At 39.3% G+C, this 22050-nt stretch overlaps 1 protein-coding gene across 2 annotated transcripts in view; it reads right to left on the bottom strand.

Annotated features, from left to right (window-relative positions):
* Positions 1-22050, bottom strand: part of CACNA2D1 (calcium voltage-gated channel auxiliary subunit alpha2delta 1) — a 496866-nt gene that overhangs the window by 389390 nt on the left and 85426 nt on the right. For both annotated transcript variants that reach the window (XM_075558477.1, XM_075558479.1), the window contains exon 2: positions 19584-19665. In XM_075558477.1, coding sequence (XP_075414592.1) covers positions 19584-19665 — 82 coding nt within the window. The remainder of the gene's footprint in view (positions 1-19583; positions 19666-22050) is intronic.

The following is a 22050-nucleotide window of genomic DNA, read 5'->3' as shown; positions in this document are numbered from 1 at the left end:
TGGACAGGGGAACAACTGGGTGTTGGAGTCAATAAAAATGAGGAGATAGGAATCCAAGGTGGGGGTGGGGGTTTTGCAGCAACAGCAAACTAGCTAAGAGGAGGCACCAAGACACAGAAATATGGGGAAAATGGCAGTGGGGAAGGAGGAAGGTAAAAGAAAACAAAGGAAGGACCAAGGAATCAAAGCAATGGATAGAGGTATAAACATAAAGGTCTATATATATATAAATACATTAATCCACAAAAATACAGGTATTGGCCCATGTACATTTATTTATATGGCAATACACTGAGGTAGGGGATGGACTTTGGGCCTCTGCTCATACCCTCCCTCAATACAAGAACACTTTTAATAGGGAGTCTGAGATGTTCACCCTTCCAACAGTCGCTGAAGACAAAATCAGTGCATAAGCAAATGTGGTGAACAGGGCGGATGGTACCCGGCTATGTAAGATATAGCATAAGGGCTCTTAAAGGATTGACAAGCCGCCATTCAGCAGTGAAGCAACAAGTCCACATGGAAGAAGCACACCACCGGTACGATCATGAGGGGTCACAGGGACCAGCTAATAGGCATCAGCAGACACATAACAGACAAAAATATATTGTTGAGAACAAGCGGGGGTGGAGCGGAGATCCAAATCCCATCTGTAGATAGTAGAACAATCTCCCCACCAAAGGGGCCACAGGGAAGGGATGAGTCACCATGGTGCAGTAAAGCATCAATGAAACACACTATATTCCTCTGGTTCCTTGAGGCTTCCTCACCCCCCACTACCATGACCCAAGTCCTACTTTCCAGTTCAGACTAGAGCAGAATATGTACACAGGTATAGAAAGGGACGGGAGCTCACGATACACAGAATCCAGGAGTCGGAATAGTGATATCAGAAGGGTAGGGGGAAGAGGAGGAGAGGAGGGGAGAAAGGGGGAACCCATCACAATGATCGACACATAGCCATACACCCCTCTACAGGGAGAAAAACAACGGAAAACATGGGGGAAGGGAGACAGCGGTTGGTGTGAGAGATGAAAATAATAACAATGTACAGTCTATCAGGGAGGGGAGATTGAGGATGCGGGGGGTGGGGGGGAGCTGGTACCAAGGGCTCAACAGAAAGTAAATGTCCAGAAGAGAATGAGGACAACATATGTACAAACATGCCTGAATCAATTGATATATGGATTGTGATAAGGGTTGTACGAGCCCTCAATAAAATGCTTAAAAAAAAATAAGCATGCACAATGTTGTTGTAATTAACACCAAATGTCTTCTAGTGAGTTCTTGCTTGCTAGTCTCCTTTTACTATAGGAGTGAGCAATGCAACCTCTACGCCAAGCTAGCCTTTCTAATATCTTACCCACACATTGCCAACAAGTTGACTCTGACTCAGACTCATGGAGAACCGGTAGGACGAGGCAGTACTGTCTCTTTGAGTCTCCAAGACCTTACATCTTTACAGGAGCAAACAGTTTCAGCTGGAAGAGCGGGTGTGTTTCAACCAGACTCTGCAGTTAGCAGTTCAATTCTCACTATAACACAATCCTCACTCTACCACCATGGTTCCTTCCAGATAGATTCTTTAATACGTTGTCATGTGTGTTTAACACAACTGGGTAAAAAAATGAACATATATACCAATAGGTGAATTCGTTCGGTTCGTGTAATTTCTTGAATTGAGTTTTCATCCTGTCATATGTGTATTGTATTCATGCTAGTAAGAGCATCATATTTGACTCTCTTCACCCACTCTAAATAGATGACAGCCCTTGTATTCTTCTGCCTATAACCTGGTATTTTAAGATGGGATCCTTAGCTTTGTAATTCCTATTTACTACTTTAAAACAAAAGATTATTTAGCGTATATAATTTACAAAAATAATTTTACTATGTATTTTCTACTTCACCTACAGCATGAAGCCTCAAGCGAATAGAGATTTTTGTCTATATTTTTCATTGAAATATGTTCAGGACATAGGATGGGACATGGTAGCCACTTAGAAAATATTCATCATGTGAGTTAATGAATGTAGTGCACTCCTACTAATTACTATGTCAGACTACTGAGCATGCAAATGCTGTGCCATATCAAATTCTTATATTTTGAAATTAATCATTAGTTTGAACCTATGAAAGTATTGACTATGCTCTGAGGTTTTGAAGTAAAAAAACAAACACAAGACCTTATATGCAAGCTTGGTTCACATAGGTAATGATAATTATAAGGGAAATTATTCATGTTTCAAAGAAGAGCTATAGAAAATTATGCTATCAGAATTCAGGAAAAAAGTAAGATCATTTGTGCTATGATAGCTAAAAGATGGGAATGGGACCGTGTTTGGGAAGAAACATGCTACGATGAAAGAAGAAAGATAAGAATGTATGTGGTACAAGAAATTAGAAAATAAGGTTTGAAAGACAAATCGGGACATAACTTTGGAGAGCTTTAGAAGTGCGGACACTAGTCTATACCTTAGTCTTTAGTCAAGTCCCAACTTTTGACCGGTGATAATAGCTAGGTCAGCATTTCTAGGGCTTAACACAGCTTACAAAGAATATATTGTATGTTTCTTAATGGTAAATTCCCCTTGAAGCCAATACATACACACATGCATTTATATTTACACATATGCAAGCATATATGTACATATGCAGAACCGGCTTAGTACATATGCATACAACTCCTACTTTTCTAAGGGTAACATTATATTGGAATTCCAGGATCAGACTCAATAACTGGATCGGGCTTGCCCTATCCCTCATTCTCTTTCTATTTGATGTGATGCAGCTTTTAGCAGGGGCTGCGCCAAATTCCAAATGGAATGCCTGGTAAGGAAGAATATTGAGAAAGAATGAAATTAAAATTGCTAAATCTTTTCCAGATTATACTGCAACTAGCAAGAATATGAGAAAGCATAAGAGAGTTGCCATTTCTGCGCAGTCAATCAGAGATATAAAAAATAACGAATGTCAACTGTAAGTGTGACTCTTAATTTTCTGTTTTAAAATACCTAATTACAGATCTAATCAGAAATACAAGCAAAATCTAAAAGACTATTTTTATAATAAATAAATTAAATTATATCAAAGACTAAGGCAAACATTAGAAAGATTCACAGCAATAATTAGTTAATTCCTTAGATTGAAGATTTTCCACAATCAGGTAAATTATACATTTTTTAGAAGAAGCACTATGATTTAAAACAAGACTATTTTAAGACATGAATGTTTAATTAGAAGCAACCTTGTTCGGTTAGTTTTTAATTTTAAAAAAAGTATGCAGATATCTTAATAAATTAGCCATTCCATTTTCTATATTTGGAACTGGACATGTGTTGGAAACAGTATAAATCTTAAACATAAAATGAATAAACAATTAAAAGTATAAGAGCTCTTACCTGACTCTATTAAAACTAAATTGAAAACTAAAATCCAACGGTAATGTGAGCTGCTTGTTTAATATCCTTAACCCCAATGGCCTAAATTTATTTTGCTGCCAACAACAGAACTTATTTAAGCAACATAATTTAATGTGCCATTAATTGTCACAGCTTATTAACAATAAATTTTTCCAAGGAAAAATTGCTACCCTTTATTTTTTTTAGAATTTTATGAATTCATATTTATTTGAACAATCGAATAGTTACCAAAATGCTTCAGTATTTCTGGAGCAGAGTTTCCGAACCTCAATATTATTGACAATTGGGAGCACATCATTCTTTGTTTGGTGGGCAAGGAGTGAGGGAAACTGGGAGGCTGCCTTGTGGATTATAAAATGCTTAGCAACATCCCCGGCCTCTAACCACCAGACACTAGTAACAGCACACCACTCAACTGTGACAACTGAAAATGTCACTGACTATGCCCTGGGTGCATATGAGGAGAAGACGCATCATTTGAGTTATAAGGCACAAAATATGCCTTCAAACGCGGGAGAGAAGAAAGGGAGCAATATGGAGTGCAAAGTGTAAATGAAGGTTTTTGTCTTTTCTGAATTCATCTTTATTCTAGAGCAGATAACATTAACACGTGATCCCGTCACCTAAGACTTTCCAGCTTTCCATTCTCCCACGTAGAGGACAAGAAAGAACAAGCACGATAAAGCACTCAGTCTGTAATTAGTATTACCAACTCATTCAATTTTTATATGGAGTAACAACAAGTAATAATGACTCCCAAAATGCTAGCATAACAAAGTGCTAAGCATTATTGATATTGGAACAGAACGGTAAGACAGAATTTTAAAAATAATAATTTAAAATAGTCTTTCATCTGTAATGCTTCTGAACTAATACTACTTCATTTAAGAACCTGTTCATAAATACTGAAAGCCATCATAAGACTATAAATCACCTTTGAGTTTATTTTGTATTTTTTAAAATAAATTCAATTAACCATTGTTGAAAACTAACTTTACACGTTACAATATATCCAGTATGGGAAAGAGAAGCTCCACAATCTCTACATGTATTTATGATAGCTGACGGAGTCAGGATTCCCAGTGGTTTGACACGTAAGATCCAGTAATTCCCCATGATGTGATCTAACAATGTAATCAGCTCCATAATGGAACCTGCCATGAGAAGTCAGTCAGTTGTAAGAATGCTACACGTTTAGTAAGATCATCACCCAGAGCCAATAAATTGAAAGGAAAGCTCTGAGGAGGTGGCCTGTATCCAATATAAATAGATGCTGTGGAGAAGCGTGCTTGCTTTTTGCTGGGTCTGGATATTGTATCTGGCTCATCAACCTCTAGTTCTTTACCCCTCATATTACAATCTGCCATATTGCCTAGCAATCCTGGGAATGGCCTGCAATCTAGCCTTCTAATCTTGGATTCATACAGCTCTGAAGGTACAACCTTGAGCTGCTGGCTTTGAATCCATTCATCTCTCGATCCATAAGCTGTCCAACTCATCTTGGGTTCATCAACCCCCAGAAGTTATGTGAGTCAGGAGAAGCCCAAGTCTAACGTGACCCATGAACTTTAAACTTGCTTAGACTTGAAATTTGCCAGCTTTAACTACTATGTGAACCATTTTCTTTATTTGAGTTTTAATCTCTTTCCCACCCCCGCCCCTACTCCTTCTCTACACACACACAGAGAGAGAGAGAGAGAAAGAGAGAGAGAGAGAGAGAGAGAGAGAGAGAGAGAGATATGAGAGAGAGAGAGAAGAGTTTTGCTTCTCTAGAGAACCCAGCCTAAGAAAGTAGTACATCTTGCTGTTGAACTAGATTTCTTTCTACCAGGGAAACAAAGATTTAATGGTTGAGGGAAAACAAATCTAAATAAAATCAAAACTTTAAAAATAATAATAATTACCTCTATTTGTATCATTTAGCCTTTATAAGCATCCACTATTGCTTTGTAACTTCATTTAATATTATTTTCACTTTCACAATGTGTGTGTGTGAAAGGGTGGGGGTGGTTATTCCTGTTGATTTCACTAGACAAGTAGATAAAGGAAATTCAAATATCATACAGCTATTTAGCAGCAATGCCTGAATTAGAAGAGTCCCAATACTTGTTTTTGCTTGTGTACCCTTTTTAATCCCTAGTCAGAATTACCAGCAACTAATTTTCTCTTTAGGATGTCATCTTTTATAAATATATTAATACAGTAAACTCCACCACATTGGCAATGGATATTCTATTTATATAAAATAATGTGATCACAATATCAAAGGAGAAGCATCAACCTGATAATCCATGAGTGACCGAAGAGAGGAAACTGTCCACGCAAAATACTTACACAATACTAAATTAATTTCAAGTGCTGAATGCTAAGTATCTAGACACTTCATATTTACATATCTGTGTAGCATATTGAACTGTAATGGTATTAATATAATTTAACTTGTGAAATTTTAATTGTGAAGAATAAAAAGACTTTTGTAAGAATGTCACTGAGGAATTAATCTACCTTCAAAAATAAATTTCAAAGAAGAAATTAATTCACAAATTATCTTAATTATGATTATGTGAAGAATTTTTTTGAGTTCTGACAGGGTTTAGATTTAAGAACAAAATCTTATGTCCTAGAGAATTAGAGGGATAAAATAGATAACAAAAGTTTATATTTCCATAACACCAGCAGATACAGCGCAATGCTACAGATGTTTTAGAAAGAAACGTGAAGTGATGTCAGGTATGTGGGTAGAATGGTCAATATGAATGTATCATTAAAGACTATAGGTACAGCTACTATCCCTTGGACACCCAATATGTGTGTGAATCCCGTGAAGCATCAGGAAAAGCTAGAATATGGACCTACTGTTATACGTGGAAAACACGGAGAGAAAAGGACCAGGAAGGAAAATATAGAGGAAAGAATTAGTGACAACCCAATAGTACGAGTATCGAGGTGTCCAGCAGTGCACAGTGACAGTATGGGAAAGTAAGATCTTTACCCTCCTTGGCGGTAAGTGAGAAATATACAATGAACAGTTTTTAAAGGTTCTCAGTCGGAGGACCAGGCATCCTGTAGACACCTCACCTGCCTCTCCTCAAGGGCTGGTCCCTCTGGGCCATGCCCCCAACTGTCCCTACAGGAAACTGGGGGCTATTTCAATAAGGAGAAACTGTCTTTTTTCAAACAGATTCTTCAACCTGCTTCCTAGTAGTCAATAAAGAGGTAAGTAATGAAATATAAAAGGCAATTACTGAATATTACTTTTTATAATCAAAGGGAAGTCATTAAAAACACATATTCCTAAAAGAAAAGGGTATTGTATGAAGACAATAGTGCACAAAGAAGTCAATAAAACCCCCAGATGATAATAATTCGCTCACATTGAGCAAATTTACTTTCATCAGGGTGTAATCAAGCAAATGAAGCAACTGATGATTTCTGACTTATTTAGAAAGTTTTATTTTAATCTGAGGAGGCAAGGTGATGCAATTAGGTAAGGATTGGATTACTAGCAGCGAGGTTAGTGGTTCTAAGCCACCAGCACTCCAATGGAGAGAGAAAGGGTTTATCTGCTTCTGAAAAGATTTACAGCTTTGAAAACCCTATATAAGATCACTATGACCCCTCGGGATCACACAGGCTGGTGTGCTTCTTCCATGTGGGCTTTGTTGCTTCTGGGCTAGATGGCAGCTTGTTTACCATCATTCCTTTAAGACCCCTGGCGCTATATCTCTCAATAGCTAGGCATCATCAGCTTTCTTCACTACATTTACTTATGCACACATTTGCTTCAGTGTTTGTATGGGGCAGGTGAGCACATAATGATGATTTTTGTTCTTTGGTATCTGCTACCTGATCCCTTCAACACCTCTTGATCACACAGGCTGGTGTGTTTCTTCCATGTGGGCTTTGTTCCTTCTCAGCTAGATGGTTGCTTGTTTACCTTCAAGTCTTTAAGACCCCAGACGTTTTATCTTTTGATAGCCGGGCACCATCAGCTTTCTTCACCACATTTACTTATGTACACATTTGTCTTCAGGGATCGTGTTAGGAAGCTGGGTATCATGGAATGTCCATTTAGTCGAGCGTGATCACGAGGGTCAAAGGGACCAGGTATCAAGCACCAAAGAACAAAAAATCTTATCATCATGAATGACGGGGATTGTGAGGCTCCAAGGCCCATCTATAGTCAACTGAACATCCCTTTGTAGAAGGGTAGTGGGGAGGAAGTGAGTCACTAAGGGTGCAGTGTTGCATCAATGAAACACATAACTTTCCTCTATTTCTTAAATGGTTCCTGCCCCATCCCCTTCACCACACTATCATGATCCCAATTACACCTCACAAACCTGGTTATACCAGAGGATGTACAGTGGTACACATAGGAACTAGAAACACAGGGAATACAGGACAGATGAAACCCTCAGGACCAGTGGTGAGAGTGGGGATAGCGGGAGGGTGGGGTATAAAAGGGGACCCGATTACAAGAATCTACATATAACCTCCTACCTAAAGGATGGACAACAATAAAGTGAGTAAAGGGAGGCATCGGTGTAAGATATGACAAAATAATAATAATTTATAAACTATCAAGGGTTCATGAGGGAGAGGGGATCAGGGAAGGAGGGAAAAAATTGAGGAGCCCATTCCAAGAGCCCAAGTGGAAAGTAAATGTTTTGAGAATAATGGGGACAACAAATGTACAAATGTGCTTGACGCAATGGATGTATATATGGATTACGATAAGAGTTGGACAAGCCCCCAATAAAGTGATTTAAATTTTTTTTTAAAAATCACTATTGATCAGAATTGACTCCATGGCAGTAACTTTAGTCTATATCTTTTTCAGATCCAGAAATGCACTTTATGAAATAAATAGGAATTTAGTACAATTGTAGAAAACTTTTTTCATGAAACAGATTTTGATTAAGAAACCATTAATGACACCGGCCAGTGCGATCACGAGGTGCCCAAGGGACCAGGTATAAGGCATCATGCAAAAAAAAAAAAAGATATAAGTGTGTGTATGTATGTGTATATATGTGTATATGTATATATGTATGTGTATATATGTATATATATATATCATATTAAATGAAGGGGGAAGTGCAGAGTGGAGACCCAAGGCCCAAGTGTCGGCCAATGGAGATCCCCTCATAGAGGGGTTTAGGAGAGGAGATGGGTTAATTAGGGTGTGAGGTAGTATCGATGAAGAACACAGCTTTCCCCCAGATCCTGGATGCTTCCTCCCCCCAACTACCATGATCCGAATTTTACCTTGCAGGGCTGGATAGGACAGAGGCTGTACACTGGTACATATGAGGGTTGGAGGTACAGGGAATCCAGGGTGGATGATACCTTCAGGACCAAGGGCGTGAGGGACGATGCTGGGAGAGTGGAGGGTGAGTGGGTTGGAAAGGGGGAACTGATTACAAGGATCCACATGTGACCTCTTCCCTGGGAGAGGGACAGCAGAGAAGGGGGGAAGGGAGACTCCGGATAGGGCAAGATATGACAAAATAACGAGGTATAAATTACCAAGGGCATATGAGGGAGGGGGGAATGGGGAGGGAGGGGGGGGGGAAAGAGGACCTGATGCAAGGGGCTTAAGTGGAGAGAAAATGCCTTGAGAATGATTGGGGCAGGGAATGTATGGATGTGCTTTATACAATTGATGTATGTATATGTATGGATTGTGGTAAGAGTTGTTTGAGTCCCTAATAAAATGTAAAAGAAGAAAAGAGAAAAAAATGATTAGGGCAAAGACTGTACAGATGTGCTTTATACAATTGATGTATGTATATGTATGAACTGTGAAAAGAATTGTATGAGCCCCAATAAATTGTTAAAAAAAAAAAAAACCATTAATGTTAGAGGAAAGAGCTAGGAGGCAAAGGGAATTTATAGAGGGCTAGACAAAGACATGTTCATGCAAATATATATATGAGGATGGGGAAAAAGATCTATGTGTCTATATTCATAGTTTTAGTATTGAGGTGGCGGAAGGACCTTGGGCCTCTACTCAGGCACTCCCTCGATGCATGAATACTTTCTTCTATTAAATTGGCACTTTATGATGCTCACCCACCCGACACAACTGCTGAAGCTAAAACGGGGGAACAAGTAAATGTGGTGAAGAAAGCTGATGGTGCCCCCGGCTATCAAAAGAGATAGTGTCTGGGGTCTTGAGGGCTTGATGAAAAACAAGCGGCCATCTAGCTTAGAAGCAATAAAGCCCACATGGAAGAACACACCAGCCTGTGTGATCACATGGTCCTGAAGGGATCGGTTATCAGGCATCAAAGAAAAAAAAATCATATTAGTGGCTGCACACCTACATGATACGATTGCCGAGGACAAATGGGTGCATAAGCAAATGTGGCGAAGAAAGCTGATGGTGCCCGGCTATAAAAAGAGATAGTGTCTGGGATCTTAAAGGCTTGAAGGTAAACAAGCGACCATCTAGCTCAGAAGCAACAAAGCCCACATGGAAGATGCACACCAGCCTGTACGATCATGAGGTGCCAAAGGGATCAGGTATAAGGCATCATCCAAAAAAAAAAATACCATAGTGAATGAAGAGGGAAGGGCAGAGTGGAGGCCCAAGGCCCATTTGTCGGCCACTCACAGAGGGGCCTAGGGGAGGAGATTAGTCAGTCAGAGTGCAATGTAGCACCGATGAAGAATACAGCTTTCCCCCAGATCCTGGATGCTCCCTCCCCGCCCCCCAACTACCATGATCCGAATTCTACCTTGCAAGTCTGGATAGAGCAGAGGTTGTACACTGGTGCATATAGGACCTGGAGGCACAGAGAATCCAGGGTGGATGACAACTTCAGGACCAGGGGTGTGAGGGGCGATACTGGGAGAGTAGAGGGTGAGTGGGTTGGAAAGAGGGAACCGATTACAAGGATCTACATGTAACCTCCTGGGGGATGGACAACAGAGAAGGGGGTGAAGGGAGATGCCGGATAGGGCAAGATATGACAAAATAATAATCTATAAATTATCAAGGGCTCATGAGGGAGGGGGGAGCAGGGAGGGAGGGGAAAAAAGAGGACCTGATGTAAAGGGCTTAAGTGGAGAGAAAATGCTTTGAAAATGATTAGGCCAAAGAATGTACAGATGTGCTTTATACACTTGATGTATGTATATGTATGGATTGTGATGAGTTGTATGAGCCCCTAATAAAATGTTTTAAAAAAAAGAGTTGTATGAAACACTAATAAAATATTTTTTAAAAAAGAAAGAAACCCACAGGCGCAAATCCACACGTCCTGTGGGGTTGCTATGAGTCGGAGAAAAAAAGGGGGGAAAAAGAAACCATTAATGCCTGATAATGTGGATATATTCAACCTGTAGATATAAAATTACAATGAAGTATATTTTAACACATTAACTGAAACAAGAACAATTTCTGGAAGAATGTTTCATGTACTTAAAATATTGTTTTCCATAATGTTAAAGCTTTTTGAATGAATATTCTTAGATATGATAGTTCATGACTTAATAAATGACATATACAGCATAAGTCGAATGTGTACATGTCTCTCCATTTGCCAATATATGGCTACACATACACAAAAGAATGTATCATTCAGTTTGCTAATAAATCCATAAGGAGCCCTGGCCGTGTAGTGGGTTATGGGTTCGGGCTGCTGAGCCTAAGGATTTACATCCTGTGACACCCGAAAGGGCAGTTTTACTCGGTCCTCCAGGGCTACTAGCAGTGAGAACGCATGATGGCTGGGCGTTTGAATCTTCACATACATCAATACTGATTGTCTAATATTTTAGGCTTTTAGAATCCGGAAATCTGGGGTCATTTTTCCAAATTATTTCCAGATGTATAATGTTTAAAAACATAAATACACATACTAGTTTGATGTATCGTTAATATATCTTTCACAACATAACAACTCCTAAACCTAATACTCAAATAATAATGCATATCCATGGAAGTCTTGTTGTCCTCCACAAGTGTTTCTGCGTTCTTATATGCTGAAAGTTTTAAATGAGCAAAGAGAGAGAGGCTACGCTGCAGACCCCCTTTCTCCAAGTCCCTTCGAGTTAAATACAGTCATATGACTAATGTGTAATGACTAGAACGCAAACAAATGGCTTACCCTAAAACCCACGAGGGATCTGTGCCCTCCCCTGCTGGTGGGGAACTAATGGCAGCTGGATGAGAACCCCTAGACTCTGGCATGGAAAGTCCATGTTGAGAATGGCAGAGCCGCCCTGCCAACCCTGGACTGTTGACCTCTACATCATTCTGTGGGAGAGAGAAAACTCACTCTTACTACCATCAAGTCAATGCCAACTCATAGCAACCTTCTAGAACATGGTACAACCACCCCTGTGAGTTTTAGAGACAATCACTCTTTACGGGAGTAGAAAGCATTGTTGTTATGAGGAGTGGCTGGTGGTTTTGAACTTTGGACATTTCAGTTAGCAGCCCAATGTATATCACTATGCCACCAGAGCTCACTGTGAGAGGGACAGGTTTATCTTATATATCTTTGTTACATTGACTCAGCCTACATGCCACCGAATGTAATAAATGATCTTTGTTAAGTACTAACTATATGTCAAGAAATATTTTACCATTACTGCTAACAACTCCATGAGGCTAGAAAACTTGGTCAGATTACAATGACAGTACAATGATGCGAAGTGTGATAGTCTTTTTGTTTGTTTGTTTTAAATGATGTGCTATAACACTGAAAAAGTCTATTTTCTTTAGTTTGAAAACTATGAAGAAAAATCATGGAAAAATGTACTTTATGTAAAACATAGTCATTCATTGAATGAATATAAATATAAGATATGTACATATGTATCTCAGAATTTCCCTCGGCAATTTTCTTTTCCAAAGAAAATCAACTGTCCGCATGGATCACCTTTCTGCCCAACAACAGGAAGGCCTATGTAGGGACCAGTAGCACTACTCAAGAGCAGACTTCTTGGGACAATCAACCACTGGAGATCAAAAGGCAGCATCCATCCAAAATCAAGTTCACAAGGGAGGAAGAAGCAGGCAAGAAGAATATAAATGGGGAATCCAGGGAGCAGGCAGGAAGAGGGTCACGAAATTGAGGAAATACAACTAGTGTGTAATTCTTGGAGGTGAAAATCAATTTGCTCTATAAACTTTCATCTAAGCCACAGATTTAAAATGAGACAAGGGAAAGGAAGGTGAGTGAGGCTATAACCATCTATATCAACCTGTATCTCATAGAGATCAGTTTAGCTTCACAAAATACAAACATGCGCCTAACGTTTTAAAATGTTAACATATTCTCAATGATTTTCATTTCATAGGTAATATACTGTTTGGTAGCTGCGTAACCCAGAACCAGTTTTTTAACCTTGCAAACAATTCTCACGGTGTCCCATTGATTAATGGATAATGTATGTAAAGGGTTCAGTGTAGTGTTTGACAAATCCTTCAGCAGTATTTAAAATGTTTTAACACATGCATGTGAAAATTAGACATTGAATAAAGAGACCAAAGGAATGCATGCATGTGAATTATGGTGTTGGCCACAAATACTGAAAGCACAGAAGTATGCTACAAGAACCAACAAATGTGTATTGAAAGAAGTACAAACAGAATGCTCCATAGAAGTAAGGATAGCAAGGTTTCGTCTCACATACTTTAGACATGTTGGCAGGACATACCTGAAAAAAGACAGCATGTCTGATAAAGCAGAAGGGCAGCAAAAAGGAAGACCCTGGTCTCAATGGATGGCCACAGTGGCTACAAGAATGGGCTCCAATTAAAGAACAGTCCCTAGCTGGTGCCGAGCAGTATTTCATCCTGTCCTGCACAATGTTGCCACGCATCAGAAGTGACTCCGTGGAACCTAACAACGTCACAACACATTAAAGAGAGCCCTGGTGGAATCGTGGAGAGTTCTGGTGGAGATGGACCACTGTCAGTCCAGCTGATCTGCCTGCGGGTCTGTTGCTGAAGCACATGTGGATGACAGTGTAAACTCACCAGTGGCTCTGTGGAACACAGAAATGACACTGTGTGCCTTAAAGATTTACACTTTGGGAACGCTATGGGGCAGTTCTCTATCTTACAGGGTCCTGAGGAATCAGAATCAACCCAAAGACAAAATGTTAATATATTCAATAAAAATTATAATGCATTCTGTGCATTCAATGATTTCATCTACTTTAAGGTTGATCATGTGCAGTCAATGGACATATGCGGTCCTAGTATTTTATTAGATGATGGAATCATTTAATGAGACATTTTTAGCTTAGTATAAGGGATTAACACTAAGCTATTAAGCTTATTCACACCTGATCTTTAAGAAAAGAAAAACAGCTGCTGTTATTTGTTAGATGCTGTCCAGTTGATTCTCACTCATAACAAACCTATTTACAGGAGAACTCTGGTACTCAACCACATCAGTTCTCAACATAATCAGATTTTGAGGTGAAATGTTGAGAATATTTTGCATCGGAGCTCAAACAAAACATCAACATCAGACCCAACACAGATGACTTTGCAAACAAAAGCAGTTCGTGTTTTGGTCACTAAGCATTAGTTGGTGTTGTTAGGACACGTTGTTTAAACCTTTTGCAGCTGGGTTCCAAGAGTTTTGCTATAATTTTCTTAGTTTTTGTGGGGTTTTGTACTGTTTTCAGAGAAGCAAACATGGGTCCTAAGCGAAAGTTTTTTTAAAAGAATCATCATGATAAGGAACTGGTTAACCGTGTTCTCGATATTGATGACAATTTAGTAAATCTTTTTAGAAAACAGTTAAGGAAATGTCAACAGCAGACCACATTAGATAGAATTGTTTTTCAGATAAAGCCAGCCAGGTCCTAGTGAAAAAAAGCAAAGAAGGGGAAACAAACTCCTACAAGCAGCTCCCAGTTGATTTGATGGAAGGGGATTCCCTCCAAACAGTGACTCTCTCTCCACCCCTCCTCTCCACCTCCGTGTCCACAGATCCAGATCCCCATCAGTCTCCAGGTATGGGCCATATTTAGTTGTCAAGACATTTTTTAATGTTGTGTTTCTTATTTGAATTATATGATTTCACTCTAAAGTTATTTACTTTGAAATTTCTGTGTAATGTTTTGTATAAAAGGGCAAGATTAGGGTAAAAATGGTGGCTAACAAAGGATTAATGCATTTTCGGTTATTTCTTATGGGAAAAATAGCTTCAGAACTCGACTGCATCACATCTCGGTGCTCCTTCTAGAACGGATTAGCGTCGAGCTCCGGAGTGCTGCCGTACAACAGAAGGAAACACTGCACAGCCCTGTGCCATCGTCACACTCTTGCCACTATTTGGGCACAGTGCTGCAACCATGGTCGGTCCATCTCCCTGAGGGTCTTCTGCTGCTTTGCTGACTCTCTACTTTACTGAGCATATTGTTCTTCCTTCAGGACTGGTACTCTGGATGACATGTCCAAAGTACACGAGCTAATGTCTTGCCAATTTTGCTACTAAAGAGCATTCTGACTGTCCTTCCAAGAGATATCTGTTAGTTCTGGCAATCTGTGGTATATTTGTTATTCTTCAACAACACACTATCGTAACTGAAAAGCATCAATTCTTCAAGAACCAGGTTTATTATCTAGCTTTAACTCGTACATGAGATAACTGAAAATACATGGCTCAAGTCAACCAAGCTTTAGTATTCAAGCTCATCTCTTTACTTCTGCACAATCTAACGAGATCTTTTGTAGAAGATGTGCCTAATGTACCATGGCATTGGATTTCAAGGACGTGGACTGCTGGTCCACGTAAACTGAAATCCTTGACAACCTCAATCTCTTTTCTGTTTATAAGGATGTTACTTAATGGTTCAGGGAAGAGGAATTTTGTTTTCTTTAGGTTGAAAGGAAATCAATAGCAAAAGCTGTAGTGTTTGACATATGTAACAATGTGCATCAAGTCTTCTTCAACTACAGCAAACAAAGTCAGGCCATGTGCATTTTACAAGTTCTTAATAAATTTCCTTCCCAGTATGCCACATCCTTCTCCATAGTGTCCAGCTGCTGGGATCATTTGCTCAGCAAACAGACTGATTAACATGATGAAAAAGTTAACATGTTTAATAAATCTAGTGAGAGGACAGATGCTGTTCCTGACTTTAAATCTGAAATAAGCCCTTTTTCTGTTCAAAAGATTGACTGCTGGTCTATGCACGGGTTCCACAGGAATGCAATTACGTGCCCTAGAATTCCATTCTTCATCATTTGGCATGATTCACACAGTTGACCAACTTTGAAGAATCAATAAAACACAAATAAACAGCTTTCTCACATTTCTTGCTTTCAGCCAACATGTGTCTATCATGAGTAATGATATCCCTTGTTCCAAGTTTTCTTCTGAATCGAGCTTGAATTTCAGGTAGTTCCCTGCTGATGTACCCCTGGGATAATCTTTAATTATCTTCAGCAACATTTACTAGGTTGTGATATTACTGATTATGGCTGTTGTTAGGTGCCATTGAGTCAGCTACGACCTACAGCAATGTTATGCACAGCAGAACCCTGGTCCTCCACCATCTGCCTAAGTATTTCTATGCTTGAGCACACAGTGACAGCTATGGAGTCAATCCATCCACTGCTGCCTTACTTTACAAAATAATATGCCCTTCTCCAGGGACTGGTCTCTCCTGACAACATTCCCAAAGTATCTACAATGAAGTGTTGCCATCCTTGTCTCGAAGAAGCACTCTGGCTGTATTTCTTCCAGGACACACTGGTATGTGTTTCACAGCCCATGGTACTTTCAATATTCTCCTCCAGCACATTTCAAATCCTCCTTTGCTCTTCTTTAGTCAGTGTCCAGCTTTCACATGCACATGAAGCAATGGAAAATACATTAGCCTGGCTCAGGCACATTAGTCCTCCAAGTAACATCCTTGCTTTTTAATACTCTAAGGAGGTCTTGGGCAGCACATTGGGCTAACGCAACTCATCTCTGGCCTCTTGACTGCTGCTTCCATGCACATCGATTGTGGGTACAAGCAAGAAAAAATCCTTGACAACTTCAATCTTTTCTCCATTTTTCATATTATTAATTATTGGTCTCATTGTGAGGGTTTTTAGTTTTCTTTGCACTGAGTTATAATCCATACCGATGGCTGCAATCCTTGATCTTCATCAGAAAGTGCTTCAAATCCCCCTCACTTTCAGCAAGCAAGGTTGTGTCATCTGCACATTGCAGGTTGTTATTAAGCATTCTTCCGATCCTGATGCCAAAGTCTCTTTCATATAATCCAGTTTTTCTATTTGTTCAGCATTCAGACTGAAGTATGATGACAAGATACAACCCTGACCCACACCTTTCCTGACTTTAAACCCTGCGGCATTCCCTTGTCCTAATTCCACAGCCGCCTCTTCATCCCTGTGCAAGTTTCCTCATGAACACAACCCAATTGTGTGGATTTCCCATTTTTATCCAGGCGATCCGCAGTTTACTTTGCGCAGTCGATCCTGTCCACACTGGGTTGCATTATCGAACTCTGAATGAGCATGGATGTGGATCTCTCCAGTTGGTTGACCAGGTAGCTTTGCTCTAAAGAATGCTCCACACATGAGGAAGCCCTTCCTAGCATTGGGTTTGTCTATTAAAATGCAATAAACAAATGGGTACTGCAACTGTTTTTCCACCAATGGTTTCAATGCAATTTGGAATTGTTATTCAATTTCAGATTTGTATTATATACTATTCTTGAAATGCTTGAGTGTCAACCAATTTTTTTGGTGATGACTGTATATTAATTCCATCTTATTTTGATGATTCCTGCATCAATATTTTGCCCATAGCATCTTTCAATATTACAACTTGAAACTTGATTTTCTCTGTTCGTTCAGTTGATAAATTACAAATGCATTCTTCCCTTTTGGCTTTCTAACTCTAGGTCTTTTCACATTTGGTTAAGATGTTTTATCTTCTCAGGATACCCTCTGAAATCTCTCTTCAGCTCTCTTGCAATATTTCTTCTCTTTGCTTTAATTATTCTACATTCAAAAGCAAACATGAGAGTCTCTTCTGAGATACATTTTAGTCTTTTCTTTCCTATAATTCAAATGACCTTTTGCTTTCTTCATGTCATCCCACAGCTCATCCTCAGGTTAGGTTTCTGATGTCCAATGTGTCAAATCTCTAAATGCAGGTGGGTCATAATCAAGATCATACACTGGCTCTCATGTGTTTGTTTTCATTTGCTGCCATTTCAAATTTAACCTGTAAAAGAGTAATGGATGGTGTTTTGCACTTGACCCCATGCATTGTTCTAAGATCTAGAGTGTCTGCATTGTCTCTTCCCAGTGATGTAGTCAATTTGATACCAGTATAGTCCCTCCAGGAAGGTCCATTTGTAGTTGCCATTTAGAATGCTGAGAAAAGATATTTGTAATGATTTCATTGTTGGTATTACAAAATTCCATTGTCTGATCTTCATCACATTTTCAACCACCAGAGTTAAGTTTCCCTGCTACCAGTCCTTTTTTTTCAAACTTTCATATCTAATCATTCATAATTATCAATGCATCTCAACTGCATGCTTGATCGATTTCAAACTGTAGACGCTGGTAAAATCTTCAGTTTCTTCATTGTCAGCATTAACAACTGGTGGATAATTTGGAATAATAGTCATAGTAGTTGGCCTTCCTCATAAGTATATGGATACTATACCATCACTGGCAGCTAAACACGTTAGGGTAGATCTTGAAATGTTCTTTTTTGATGATGAATATGACATTATTTCTCATCCATCTGTACTTAGCAGGGGAGCTGAGCACATGTTTTTCCATAAAATGGCCAATACCAGTCCATTTCAGTTCACACATGACTAGGACATTGATCTTTGTGTATTCAATTTCATTTGACAACTTCTAACTTTCTAGATTACTATTTTGTACATTCCATATCCTGATGACTTGTAGATGCTTACAGCTCCTTCGTATCATTTTGGGTCATGCTACATAAGCAAATGAAGATCACTAAAGCTTTGCATCATCCATACCAAGAAGGTCAACTAGACCTTGAGGAAGGATTTTGACCTCGAAACGCATTAGACAATGTTCCACTGTTATTCATTAAGTTTCCACTAGTAACTTTCAGAAATACATCACCAAATCACCCATCCCAGTCTTTCTTACTCAGGAAACTCCACTGACACCTGCCCACCACGAGTGCCTACTGGGAAAATGGCACATCAGAGGCATAACTTCTGGCCCCAAAAAAGTATCCAAATCAGCCCAGGGTGACAAGCTGGCAGATGAGTGATAGTAACTGGCAGGTACCCTTAGCAAAATTCTCTCCTTTACAGAAACTAACGCACTAAATATAACAAAAGCTATTCGCCAGCCTTCACTTGTGCAATTCTATACAATGCCACAAAGTTGCATATATCTTATGATAGATAGGCTGTCGCATTTGCTTCTGGGACTTAAAGTTAGAAGGCGGGCCCAAATTCTGAATTTCTATGGGAGCCACTTAAGTTTCTCTGTTCAGTTAAATTCTGGTCTTCATATTTCTTACAAACTCCCAGACGTTAGCTAATAGTTCACTCTTAACCCTGAATTCCTGTGTCAGTTCTACTTTTGAGTTCTCATGAGACGCCAAAGAAATGCACTCCCTTTGACATTTCCATAGATCCCTCCCCACCCTAAACAAAAGGGATGAAGTTTATGGAACACTTTTCTATGTACAGTGACATTTCACACTATCCATCATAATGATTTTAGTCACCAGCCATGACTGTACACAATTTCAACTAGGTTTTAAATAAAATCTACCCACAGGAGTGAAGATGTGTACCCACTAAAGATATTAAAACATCTGCCACGGAGGTGACCACTCTGTAGGGGATTCAAACACATACTCTGCAGAGTGGAAGCATGACGTGCATGACATCCCGGGTTGAATTTTAAGGAAGGCCACACAACACATGGGCTCGTCTTGTGAGAGCTGAAAGGAAGCATTGGAAGAAGGTCTCATTGATTGTCAGAAATGGCAATCCAAAAAGGAGACGGGTCATGAGTCTCTCTGAGAACTTCACTTAGAGAGCCACATGTGAAATAATTTCATATTTGTAATAAACAAACAGCGTTTCCTACAAGATACAACCACACTCAAACTGCAGGAAAGATCCACACACTGCTTTGTGTTTACTCACATCGACAAGCTGGTTGACTCCGCTTGCTGTCCTGGCCAGCGTGACGAGCTCTTCTTGCATCTTGTCCACCCATGACTTGATGCTGCAGGGATCACAAGCAGAATGTCCTGTCAGACCTTTGCCATATAAAGGCCATCAGCATTAGTCAGAACTGAGACTCTGTGTCCCAGGCTGAAGATTCCCTTTGAAATCTTCCCTTTCTCTCCTGTATCCCACTAGGTCCATCTCCCCTTCCCAAGTATTAAACGTTAGTGTATCACCTCCCAGTCTCTGAAGTAGTCCCAATCCCCAAAGCAAAAAATGTCACTGATCTTGTCCCATGTTGATGGTAAAAGGGTGCTTAATTTTTTTAACCAATTTTAAGTTATTAAATATAACTTTCTAAACCACAAAGTATATCCTTCAGGTTGTAAGTCCTCTGAACATAATTTTGAGAGTTTACTAAATTTACACAGTTTTTAAATGATAAAAAAATTGATGAAAACATGTTTTTAATTCCATTATTCAGGAATAACTGCTCTTTGCATTTTGATGTAGTTTCTTTCCCTAATAGTTTAATGTTCTTTCACATAATCAAAAATAGAAAATTCACATTTATTTTTCATCTTTTTTGTATAATAAATAAATCCCCATGCCTGTAAAAGTATTTTATGTTCATGTTTTAATGGCCACTTAATATTGCATTATCTGTAACTTCCAAAATACAATGAACCATTCTCCGGTCTTAGGAGATATTTACGCTGTCATCAGCTTTCAGGCATTACCTATTATTCTGTAACCAAGAGTGGATAAAGTCTAAAAGTACTATCTTTTCTTAGCTACTCTCTGATTTGAAATGACTAAATCAAACCTTAAATTGTAAAGCAATGGTTCAGAGCATTAAAACTGTGGTTGCAGGATTTAAGTTTGAATCAATTTTTATGTCTGTGCTTTAGAAGAAAACAATGGACAACTGAAAATGAGCTACGGATGGCAGCATATTTCAGAAAAGCCTAAATCAACGTTCCATATTTGACTACTTCCTGGCATTACAGGCATTACAAATACTGCATGCCTTTCCCTCTTTCAATTCTGTATCGTTTGATGAGTATTCTCTCTGTTATTTTTGGTGGGTTTTTTTTTTAACACAACCTGATGTTGTATATCAAAAGTGTATGTTGTTAACTGTCCATGCAAATATATGAAAATACTAGTAAGAACGCATGAGGCTGAATTATTTTTTTGAACTTCTATATAAATATCTGATATGTACATGTCGCATTTATCCTATTTTCTTAGTATTGTTATGCTTGAATATTTTCCCTCACTGAGTAGACGACTCCCAAGTATGCTGGTTGAAAGGAGAGCAAAGTTCGGGTTTAGTAAGTGTTTCTATCATGGAGAGAGTCCTGGTAGCATTGTCAGGTAACCCAAAGATCAGCAGTTCAAACCCTTGAGTCACCCTGCGGGAGAAAGACTAGCCTATATGCTGTCCAAAGACTTACACCCTCAGAACTCTATGCGTGAGGCAGAGCGGACAGCGTGGCTGCAGGGCAGAGGAGAAACGTCACTCTCCCCGTCTTTCTTTCCTTAAGTAGATACTTCTAGTAGATTATTAGGCCGCCAACTATTTCCCAGAGGACTCAAATGTAACACAACAAAACTCTGTGAGATCCCAACTTCAGCGACTGTCACTGCGGTCCTCTTCCCACCGCATCCGGACCTCGGCCGCGCTATTTCCATGATGAGGTTGCCATTTTGCTCATCTTTCAGGTGTTCCTGAGCTTCCTTAAAACAGTTCAGCAATCGGAAAAGTGCCTTTTTATGGGGAGCAGCATCCCCATAAAAAAAGCATCAATGATTCAGGAAGATCTTCATTTGAGTTTTGTTAAAAATTTGATATTAGTACTGACCTCAAAATCTTCCTCCTACCCTGATGGGGAAAGAGCAGCTTTCTTTGAAAGGCATAAATGTACTATTGAGAGAAACTGTCTGCAGCCATGCACTGATGGCAAAGAAGTGTCCAAACGTGCTATGTTGGGAATTACTCATGTATGTATGCACTGGGACCCTGACAGCTGTGCTTTATGACTTTCCCTTGTGTAAAATGCAGTGTACCCATATCCTCTACTACAGAGCTCAGTGCTTACAGAACCATATACACATTAGACATGGATTATTTAGTGTACAAGGATATTACATAAATATAATTTTGCTCAAAAAATGCTGCAGTAGAATATGTATAAAAATAAGACCACAGAAATGATACTCTATTTTGGACTACAATGTATCACTTTGCCAAGCACTTAGTGAACAACCTCCTTCCTGGGAGGCGGACAACAGAAAAGTGGGTGAAGGGAGACGTCGGACAGTGTAAGATATGACAAAATAATAATTTATAAATTATCAAGGCCTCATGAGGGAGGAGGGAGCGGGAGGAGCTGATGTCAAGGGCTTAAGTGGAGAACAAATGTTTTGAGAATGATGA

This window comes from Tenrec ecaudatus, chromosome 9 (assembly GCF_050624435.1).
Source record: "Tenrec ecaudatus isolate mTenEca1 chromosome 9, mTenEca1.hap1, whole genome shotgun sequence".
In the NCBI taxonomy this organism is placed as follows: domain Eukaryota; kingdom Metazoa; phylum Chordata; class Mammalia; order Afrosoricida; family Tenrecidae; genus Tenrec; species Tenrec ecaudatus.
This window is presented reverse-complemented; position numbering and strand designations above follow the sequence as displayed.